Genomic DNA, 11,240 nt, shown 5'->3' with positions numbered 1-11,240 from the left:
TTACTTTATTACATTCCTGACGAAAATAATGTACTTTTTACTCCATACATTTTCCCTGACACCCGAAAGTACTCATTACATTTTGAACGCTTAGCAGGACAGGAAAATGGTCTAATTCACGAATTTATAGAGAAAATCCCTGGTCATCTGATCTGGCGGAGAAACTAAACAGTGTGCCCCTGGCTATCCATAAATCAAATAAAAACAAGAAAGTCGTACCATCTCTTTGCTTAATATAAGGAATTTAAAATTATTTATACTTTCACTTTTGATACTTTTGTATATTTTAGCAATTACATTTACTTTTGATACTTAATTATATTTAAAACCAAATACTGTTAAACTTTTACTCAAGTAGGATTTTACTGGGTGACTTTCACTTTTACTTGAGTCATTTTCTATTAAATAGTGCTTCCCCACCTCCTAATTCCCAATTTACCCCAAGTCTCAAACTAAATTACATAATGTAATTTGTCATTTTTCGCCTACCTCCTCATGTATATAGACTATTTTTTCTTTGTCTACTGTGTTATTGACTTGTTTATTGTTTACTCCATGTGTAACTCTGTGTTGTTGTCTGTTCACACTGCTATGCTTTATCTTGGCCAGGTCGCAGTTGTAAATGAGCACTTGTCCTCAACTAGACTACCTGGTTAAATAAAGGTGAAATAAATAAATACATTAAATTAAAATAAATAAAAAATGCGCTTCATACACTTACAACGCATTGAATGTCAGCATATATGTTGTTATTCTACTATAATGTCAGTTGAAATCTATTTTGAATGTCAATTTGTTTACCCCTTGAAATGACCCAGACTCAAGAGAGTCTGTGTACTCTCTGCCGCCATTTGGATTACTCTGGTATTACAGCACCCGGGAACAATCTCTGATGTTGCAGGTTCTCATACCCACCCCCTTTCCCTCTCCTCCTATCACTGTTGACTTCTCTACCGGAAGTTATGGACGAACTCTACGCGGGAAACCCATGTTGTTTTGTCTGTGCAGTCTGCTTGTCAACTGGACTCAGCAGAAAAGTGAAACAGCGGAAAAACAGGTAGATAAAGATAAATGTTTATTTATGCATATGTTATGGATGCATATATGAGTAATTCAATATTTAATATAACATTAAGACTGTTCATTAGGTCGTCGCAAGTGGTTTACTTCATCACACAGCTAGCTATCTGAACTAGCTAACGTAAGCTAGCTAGCGATTGAGCTAATTTAGCTCTGGCTAAATTAACGAACATGTTGGCTTTACTAAGCAAAATTACTAGTAGGTACTGAGCTACAATTAATATATGAGAGTAGAGCACTTGAAAGTTGCTTATGTCCCAACTTTCTTCACTGCCTTCTCATTTACAAGTGACTGTTGGTGTCAACAACACAACAATTGTTGTTTGTTCAGTTGCTAGTTATAGCTAGTATCTCTAGCTGACATTCTCCTTAATCTTTCTTCCTTTCCCTGTATTTAGTAGCAGGATGAAGGTGATAACATGTGAGATTGCGTGGCACAACAAAGAGCCTGTCTACAGTCTGGACTTCCAGCACAACTCAGAGGGCCGCATACACAGGCTGGCCACAGCAGGAGTGGACACCACTGTCAGGGTGAGTACTAGCTAGCTGTTTAAAACAACCACATTGTTCATGTCAAAGTTTAGTGGTCGTGTACACAGATTTTGCAAATGTTATGGCAGGTGCAGCGAAATGTCTCTCTTACTTTCTCACACACACACTTACATAGTTACACACAAACTGAACACTTGTATGCATTAGCAGAGGGCCTTTTTCTCTCACTCACACTGCTTGGTAAGGGAACAATGTAGTTATGCTTTCAGAGACAATGACCTAACGTGTGTAGTGGCTCTGTGTGATTCTGTAACGTGTGGTGTCACTTGCTGTGGTCAGCTGTGGCGTGTGGAGATGGGGCCTGATGGGAAGGCAGTGGTGGACTTCCTGTCAAACCTGGCGCGGCACACCAAGGCCGTCAACGTGGTGCGCTTCTGCCCCAACAGCGAGCTGCTCGCCTCTGGAGGAGATGGTGGGTCACTATGTAGCAAACTTATATAGCAAATAAAATGGAACAAGGGTGATCAGCTTCTCCAATGCCGAAGGTGCATAAAGATGTCGGTATTCAAAAATGACATCATGGTTTTACCACTATCGATGGCGTTTTAAAACTATGGTGTGACATGGTTCACTTTTCAAAACTTGAAGCTAAAAATGGGATCATGTTTACTGTGATTATGATATTAAAAAAATAACAGAGAGCAATGTACAATACGGAAAACTTGGCCTACAAGTCATTTGTGGTAAGTGCATGGAGGCCGCCATCTTTTTGCACCTCTGGTATTGTAATCAGTGGATGCCAACACAACAATAATATACTATTTATTTATTTTTGTGTTTTACCAATCTCGTTGAGATGAACTATCTCTTTTACAAGAGAGACCTGGCCTAAATACCAGCACACAAAGTTGCAGACACATTTACAACACAAAGCACTACAGTTTAAAAAACATGAATGTACACATTGAACAGTAAGATGGCTTGAGAGTGTGGTGAAACAAGGGGTTAACATTGACCCCCCCCACTTAATTTTCCATCATAGTGTTTAACCTAGCTTTAAACTCATTTAAAGGGACAAGCTCCTGTCATTTCAGGACCGTTTGACACTCGTTCCAAGTGAAAGGAGCAGAGAACTGGAAAGCTTTTTTCCCCTAGCTCTGTAGGCACAATCAACAAAACACAGTTGTGAGTCAGGCAATAGTTTTTCATGTGACTGCTCGATAATGTAGTTAGACTAGTAAAAATGGGAACTGTCTCAGTATGGCTTTATAAGTAAAAATGTACATAGGATTTAATCCCCTGAAGAGTTAAGGCCAGCCCACTCGCACATAGAGGGTACAGTGATGTGACATCTTTGGAGTTGGTAACAAACTTCAGCATCCCATGGTACAGTGTTCATCATACATAATGACCTCACAGGGGCGTACATGTACAAGATATCACCATAATCAAGTATAAGCATAAAAGTAGTGCAAACAAGCCTCTTTTATCGCTTCAAATAAAAACATGACTTATTACAGACAAAAAAAATCCAACTTGTGCCTGAGCTTTTTCACAAGACCTTCGATGTGGGATCTTTCAAAAAACCCAAGTACTTGTAAATTGCTATGATAAGAGATACTCACATTACATGTGAGTGTAATGACTGTGTAACAGATGCAGCCATCCTGCTGTGGAAGCTAAACGACAGTAAGGAGCCTGAACAGGCCCAATCGTTCCAGGAGGAGGAGGACAGTCAGCTCAACAAGGAGAGCTGGAGCGTGGTCAAGACCCTGAGGTGAGACCCTCTAATAGATGCCCTTATCTACAATGCATGGTCCCCTCCCTGTAATATTTTGATACGTCTTACTTCATAACCACATCTGTGAATGTTGTTTAAATTGTTTGGTAGGGGACACATAGAGGATGTGTATGATATCAGCTGGACCCGGGATGGGAACTTCATGATCTCTGGTTCTGTGGACAACACTGCCATTATGTGGGATGTCACAAAGGGTAAGATGTGTGTACACAAAGTGTGTCTACATGTGTCTGTTGAGTTGTACCTCTGTGTTGTCTATTAAGTTTACTCTCGGTGAATGCATGCTGTTAATTAGTTATAACACAGGTAGTAACTGTGTTGTATTTCTCAGGTCAGAAGCTGTGCATCTTTAATGACCATAAGAGCTATGTGCAGGGAGTGACCTGGGACCCGCTGGGCCAGTATGTGGCCACACTCAGCTGTGACCGGTAGGAACACAACACACACAGCCACTGGTTCTGCGTGAGAAGCCATTTTGTCTCTCCCTTAATCAGTGATTAGTGGAACTAACATATAAACAATGAACCAGCATCTCCCTCTCTCTCTCGCTCTCTCTCAGGGTGATGCGTGTGTACAGTACTCAGAGCAGGAGGAAGGCCTACAGTGTCAGTAAGATGAGCTCTGGATCAGCTGTCGAGGGAGAGGTCAGTATGAGCTGAGTGGACAATCTCCCATACACACACATTTACAATCATACACACATTTACACTCACACGAAACAATCATACACACACTGAACACTCAATGATGTAATGGTGTTTATTTGTTTCTGTACAGGTGAAACCGTACCGAATGTTCCATGACGACAGCATGAAGTCTTTCTTCAGGCGACTCACCTTCACACCGGACGGATCCTTTCTGCTTGCCCCAGGTACACACACGAAAACAATTACTCTGTGCATTCGTCTGGTGACTTGAAACAGGAAGAAATTGTGTCCTGTGCTGCTGTCATATCCTATGATGTGGAGGTCATAGGTGACATCCTGTTTAGCCCATCTCCTTTCTCTCCGTCTCCCTCTCTCTCTGTCCTTCCTCTGCGTTCTCTCTCTATATGTAGCGGGGTGTGTGGAGGCAGGGGAGAATGTCACCAACACTACATACGTCTTCTCCAGGAAGAGCCTCAAGAGGTCATTGCTGCCAACCAATAACCCTTTGGTGACAATGAAGATTTAGTGAAATGAACTGAGACTGTCACAGCCTGCAATTTGCTTCTGTATCAGAGTATGGGTATAACCTGTATCTGCCTTTCTGTATCTTAGGCCCATAGCTCACCTGCCCTGTCCTGCTAAAGCCACCCTGGCTGTACGCTGTTGCCCTGTCTACTTCGAGCTGAGGACCAAGAAGGGAGATGGTAAGGACACACACAATAGCAAAAAATTATAACTAACTCCCTCTCCTCTCTATGTCTTCCTCTCTCCTCACCACTCCACTTTCCCTTCCTTCCCTACAGATGGCAGTGCCCAGCCCCTGACCAACATGTTTGGCTTGCCATACAGACTGGTGTTTGCTGTGGCATCAGAGGACTCCATCTTCATCTATGACACTCAGCAAACCCTACCCTTCGGCTACGTGTCCAACATCCACTACCACACACTCAGCGACCTCACCTGGTACACACACGCTCTTCAGATGTCTTGTATTGCTCTGTTTTTGATTAGCTTGAGGTAGAAGATGCCCTTGATCTACGATCTGATGACCCTATCCCCCAATCCCAAACTGCACTGAAAATATCTAACCTTGTATCAGTGTTTGGGGGTAACTTCTAACTACTTCTTGTGATAATAAGTTGTTGTAGTATTATTCCAGTCTGTTCCATCCAGTCTATTTAGTGATGGTGTACTGTTGTAGGTCTCGGGACGGTTCTTTCCTGGCGGTGTCTTCTACAGATGGCTACTGCTCCTTCCTTTCCTTCTCTCCTGGTGAGCTGGGCACCCCCCTGAAGGAGCCCCCAGTCCTGGAGGTCGTCACCCCAGGCAATGGCCCAGAAAAGAAGGGCAAGAAGGCTGCCATGGCTCGCACGGTGTCCCCCGTCCCTAAAACCACAGAGCGCACTGCCACTGTCCACGCCATTCCTAAAGAGACCCCCTGCACCTCCCTCACCTCCCATGCCACCCCCTTGGTCCCTGGGGGTGAGGAGAATAACAACCCTGGCAAGGCCAAGCCACAGCCCCGTAGGATCGCCCTCAACACCCTGGAGGGATGGGGCAAGCCCAGCACCCCCAGAGCTAATTCCCCCAAGATCCCTACCACAGCCAGCATCAGCGCCCCCTCCACCCCCCAGCAGCCTCACCTCATCGCCTCTACCCCCAACACCCGCCTCACCCCCTCTACAGCCCAGCCCAGCCTCACCCCAAAGGCCCAAAGAAACACTCTTGGCCCCAGCACCCCTAAAGCTAGCACCACCCCTAAAGAACCGGTACCCAGGTAAGAGCACAGACACAAGATGTCATGGATTTTTTTATCTACAGACCATTGTGTGTCTGGATTTTTGTATGCCTGTGCTAGTCTAATCAATTTAATGCTTGCCTGTGAGTCAGAGTTTGTGCATGGGTGCGTATATTAGTGAGAATATGTTTCTCCATGTGTGAGTAGCGTTTGCATGCTAATGCACCTTGATCCTCGTCGAATCACTCATCATGTTGGTTACCACTACAATCAAAGGTTAGATGAAACCATTCTCCCTGTAATGGCTACCCCTGGTCCATAAGCTCATTACTATCCTGTTCTCAACCATGATGCTATTGCCTAGATGCTACAACAAGTTAGCCTGAATGTAAAGGCAGCACCTGGGCATTTAGGCTACACTCTCCAATACAAAACTATAGTATGTAAATGTAGTTAAAATCCCTGAACTCCCATTCAAATGGCTGATGGTGAGTGAAGCCAGACTGACTGCCTGGTACCTACACACAGCTACTACGTCACTGCCACATGGTCACTGGATGGAAGGGAACAGTTAGGCAGGGATAGGCTGATGGCAGCATGCCTTGTCTAGGGAAGTACATTGAACCATTTCCCCCCTACTGTTTCCATTTATTGGAAATGTGTAGTATGTAAGAATCTCTATGCAGGTTCTCAATCAACATTGTGGATGATAAGTAATTTGTTGACGTTGAGTGTGAGACAAAATAATGACAGTGCTTGCGGTGTGTATTGGTCATTAGCTACTGTCTGTCAGAACAAAACCCTGTCTGGTGTTCAGGGTTCTTTGGACCCCACCCACTGTTAATCAAGTACCGATTATCCTGAGAGGCTGCCGGCAGACAAGAGTGTGTGGTGTGTGTGTGTGTGTGTGTGTCCGGTCATTATCAGTCTGTGAGGAGAGAAAGAGCATAGGTGGGAAGAAGTGCAGTTAGATTGTTATTATTTGCAGGTTTAGTTTTTCCCTATGAATCCTAAATTAGGTGCAAGTTTTTCTTATGTAGGCCTACATAAAAGCCATATTTTGGAACTTATTCCTAAGCCACCTACTCAAGAGCTGGGTAGATTCCCTCTCTAAGTCACTGTTCTCTCGCTACCTTCTGTTTTTAGACGGATATCTCTGACTCCCGTCGTCTCTAGATCTCCAGCTGCCTTCACCACACCCTCCTCCACGGAGAAAGCCAAACGTGGTCAGCATATCATGCAACAACCAACACAAGGATTTGCCAAGCACTTTACAACAAGGCCAGGGATTGGCTATGGACAGTGTTATAGTTACCTGTCTCTGTAATGGGGTCTGCCTCTGAGCGCCCAACCAATGAAACAAAATTAACATCTGAGTATACTAAATTATGTAAAATCCTATTCCTAAGAGAGTTTTATTCAGTCCAGTGTTCTTCCTATGATTGATGCATGTATTTTGGTTCATCTTTGCCCCCCAGAACAACCCTCTCCCCCCACCGAACCTGTGTGCCAGCCCCCAGAATCCAAGCGGCCCAAGACCAGCACCCAGGCAGGCAAGACAGGGGTGGCGCCAGCCTCAAGGGCCACACCCAACCCCTAAGGACCCCTCATTGCCAAGAACCCTCTGCAGGACAGAGTGGTGTCAACATGCAACTCGCATATTATCATCCTAAACACACACACACTCTCACAAGTGTCTAGCCTATAGAACTCCTTAGAGACTGGTGTTGTGACCTAATTTACACACACACACTCACAAAAGTTCACAGAGCAAAGACTGGTGTTTCCTCCTAATGCAATTTTCTGTATATTTTTGTAATTTCACATCCTGAATTGTTCTGTAGCTCATTTTATTGGATAACCCGGTAGTTATTTAAGTGATAATGCCCGAGAAGCAGTGTTAGCTGTGCCAATATATCCTCCAAACACAGTCTTCGAGGGCATTATCAATTTTATACAGCAGGTTACCAACATATTCAAATAAGGTTATTTTCATGAATTTATTCATGCTATTTCATCCTTCCTCAAGATATAGTCCCGACACACATCTAGGGTTGCTACCCAAGCCGGCTGGTCGTTCGTTCAGTCTTTTTGTTCTGTATCTATGCCATACTGGCTGGCAACGTCCTTATCCCTTGCTTGCTAACTACCAACTACGGCTACCTTACAGTCACGTCAAACAGTGCAGACAGAATAACAACAGTAGCTGCATTTGTTTAAGCTGCTTTCTAGTGACATTTATTTGGAAACATCCATAACAATGAGTTTATGAGACAATGTGCTCTCTCATCAGGGCACTGTTGTTCAGAGGAGCTAGCTAAAAACAGCTAAAATAACTTCAAAAGGAAGCTGGAAAGACTGCAAACTAGCTTTGTTTCATTTGACCTTTTTTCAATTGACATTTCTTTGTTTGTATTCATAAAAATTATGCAGTTGATTCATGATTTCGACTGGCTGAGAAACGCTTGCCTGTCTTTCTCGTCCCGATCCCTAAAAGTTCATTACTATGGGACAGCTGGAGATTGAATTTGAATATTGAAGCAAATGTCAGAGAGACAGACAGCAAGGTTCATACAAATCTCCATTGTTGAAAACTAAATGTTAGTCGAAAAGTAATGTGAGACTGTCTAGATGCTTTTTAAAGTTTAGAACTTCACTCCCTGGGCTGATGAGACAGTGGATTACGCATTCAGATGGAACAGAGTAAATGGGCATTTTAACATCATAGATTTAGCCAGTGGTAACTTGTCGAATAGACACGGGCTGGAATGCGCTTTTAACCGATCAGCTTTCAGGATTAGACCCACCCGTTATATAATTTAAATTAAAAACTGTGGTTCCAGCCCTGAATGCTGATTGGATGACAGCCATGGTATATCAGACCGTATACCACGGGTATGACAAAACATTTATTTTTACTGCTCTAATTATGCTGGTAACCAGTTTATAATAGCAATAAGGCAGCTCTGGGGTTTGTGGTATATGGCCAATATACAGTGCCTTGCGAAAGTATTCGGCCCCCTTGAACTTTGCGACCTTTTGCCACATTTCAGGCTTCAAACATAAAGACATTAAAACTGTATTTTTTTGTGAAGAATCAACAACAAGTGGGACACAATCATGAAGTGGAACGACATTTATTGGATATTTCTAACTTTTTTAACAAATCAAAAACTGAAAAATTGGCCGTGCAAAATTATTCAGCCCCCTTAAGTTAATACTTTGTAGCGCCACCTTTTGCTGTGATTACAGCTGTAAGTCGCTTGGGGTATGTCTATCAGTTTTGCACATCGAGAGACTGAAATTTTTTCCCATTCCTCCTTGCAAAACAGCTCGAGCTCAGTGAGGTTGGATGGAGAGCATTTGTGAACAGCAGTTTTCAGTTCTTTCCACAGATTCTCGATTGGATTCAGGTCTGGACTTTGACTTGGCCATTCTAACACCTGGATATGTTTATTTTTGAACCATTCCATTGTAGATTTTGCTTTATGTTTTGGATCATTGTCTTGTTGGAAGACAAATCTCCGTCCCAGTCTCAGGTCTTTTGCAGACTCCATCAGGCTCCATCAGGTTTTCTTCCAGAATGGTCCTGTATTTGGCTCCATCCATCTTCCCATAAATTTTAACCATCTTCCCTGTCCCTGCTGAAGAAAAGCAGGCCCAAACCATGATGCTGCCACCACCATGTTTGACAGTGGGGATGGTGTGTTCAGGGTGATGAGCTGTGTTGCTTTTACGCCAAACATAACGTTTTGCATTGTTGCCAAAAAGTTCAATTTTGGTTTCATCTGACCAGAGCACCTTCTTCCACATGTTTGGTGTGTCTCCCAGGTGGCTTGTGGCAAACTTTAAACTACACTTTTTATGGATATCTTTAAGAAATGGCTTTCTTCTTGCCACTCTTCCATAAAGGCCAGATTTGTGCAATATACGACTGATTGTTGTCCTATGGACAGAGTCTCCCACCTCAGCTGTAGATCTCTGCAGTTCATCCAGAGTGATCATGGGCCTCTTGGCTGCATCTCTGATCAGTCTTCTCCTTGTATGAGCTGACATTTTAGAGGGACGGCCAGGTCTTGGTAGATTTGCAGTGGTCTGATACTCCTTCCATTTCAATATTATCGCTTGCACAGTGCTCCTTGGGATGTTTAAAGCATGGAAAATCTTTTTGTATCCAAATCCGGCTTTAAACTTCTTCACAACAGTATCTCGGACCTGCCTGGTGTGTTCCTTGTTCTTCATGATGCTCTCTACGCTTTTAACGGACCTCTGAGACTATCACAGTGCAGGTGCATTTATACAGAGACTTGATTACACACAGGTGGATTGTATTTATCATCATTAGTCATTTAGGTCAACATTGGATCATTCAGAGATCCTCACTGAACTTCTGGAGAGAGTTTGCTGCACTGAAAGTAAAGGGGCTGAATAATTTTGCACGCCCAATTTTTCATTTTTTGATTTGTTAAAAAAAATTGAAATATCCAATAAATGTCGTTCCACTTCATGATTGTGTCCCACATGTTGTTGATTCTTCACAAAAAAATACAGTTTTATATCTTTATGTTTGAAGCCTGAAATGTGGCAAAAGGTTGTAAAGTTCAAGGGGGCCGAATACTTTCTCAAGGCACTGTACCACGGCGATGCGTAGTGCCTAAGAACAGCCCTCAGTTGTAGTATATTGGCCATATGCCACACCCCCTCGTGCCTTAATTCTTAAATAAAAATGTACCTGGCTAAAAATAAAGGATAAGAAACAGAAAGTTACATATAAGATAAAACCACCACAGTCCAAATTATGCTTAGCTCATGTATGAAATTGTACAATGGTCATTGACTTTAGTCTGAATGGTTGTCTGTAGTGGTATATTGGGGTTGTTTCTCCTTTTTATATGAATGTTTGTGTATTGTAATTTTGGGATTTTGGTAACACTGCAATGCAGTAATGCTTGTCTAAAAAAATACATGTATTTGTTATGTCTCTCTAAACATTCCCATGAATGTTCCCAGGACCCAAGTGGTAAATCTAAAAACACTATGAAAAATCTGGGAAACCAGGTCTGGTATTCATAGCTGACTTTGAAAAGGCCTTTGATAAAGTATGACCGGAATTTATAAATGCCAGGACTATTTTATTTTGGATAATCTCTTATACAATGGGTTAAAGTTATGTATAGTAATTCCAGGTGTAAAATAGTAAATAATGGCTACTTCTCATAAAGTTTTAAACTGTCAAGAGGAGTTAAACAAGGTTATCCACTATCTGCATATCTATTTATTATAGCCATCGAAATGTTAGCTATTGAAATCAGATCCAACCATTAATGTCAAGGGGCTAGAAATCCAGGGATTAAAAACAAAGGTGTCATTGTACGCTGACAATCCATGTTGTCTTTTAAATCTGTAATGTGGATCCCTGCACAGTCTCAAAGGATCTAGATAATTTTTCTAATCTCTCTGGATTACAACCAAATGATGATAA

The 11,240-nt window shown here is 42.5% G+C and overlaps 1 protein-coding gene across 1 annotated transcript; it reads left to right on the top strand.

Annotated features, from left to right (window-relative positions):
• Nucleotides 1-895: 895 nt before the first annotated feature.
• Nucleotides 896-7,738, top strand: LOC112225439 (chromatin assembly factor 1 subunit B). The gene is made up of 14 exons (XM_024389415.2): nucleotides 896-1,057; nucleotides 1,479-1,611; nucleotides 1,912-2,044; nucleotides 3,229-3,349; nucleotides 3,464-3,567; nucleotides 3,705-3,801; nucleotides 3,933-4,017; nucleotides 4,151-4,244; nucleotides 4,431-4,500; nucleotides 4,633-4,724; nucleotides 4,824-4,983; nucleotides 5,222-5,797; nucleotides 6,905-6,984; nucleotides 7,237-7,738. The coding sequence occupies exons 1-14, from the start codon at nucleotides 963-965 to the stop codon at nucleotides 7,356-7,358; spliced, it is 1,962 nt and encodes a 653-aa protein (XP_024245183.1). The 5' UTR covers nucleotides 896-962; the 3' UTR covers nucleotides 7,359-7,738.
• The last annotated feature ends 3,502 nt before the right edge of the window (nucleotides 7,739-11,240 follow it).

This window comes from Oncorhynchus tshawytscha, linkage group LG26 (assembly GCF_018296145.1).
Source record: "Oncorhynchus tshawytscha isolate Ot180627B linkage group LG26, Otsh_v2.0, whole genome shotgun sequence".
NCBI classification, from domain to species: Eukaryota; Metazoa; Chordata; class Actinopteri; order Salmoniformes; family Salmonidae; genus Oncorhynchus; species Oncorhynchus tshawytscha.
Note: the sequence above shows the minus strand (reverse complement) of the source record. Positions and strands in the feature narration are given on the sequence as shown.

Excerpts from the sequence above, each read along its gene's own strand:
- LOC112225439 (XM_024389415.2), top strand. The coding sequence starts at position 963 with ATGGACGAACTCTACGCGGGAAACCCATGTTGTTTTGTCTGTGCAGTC. Across the intron at positions 1,058-1,478 it reads GTGAAACAGCGGAAAAACAG|TAGCAGGATGAAGGTGATAA; the intron begins GTAGATAAAGAT and ends CCCTGTATTTAG. Across the intron at positions 4,984-5,221 it reads ACACTCAGCGACCTCACCTG|GTCTCGGGACGGTTCTTTCC; the intron begins GTACACACACGC and ends GTACTGTTGTAG.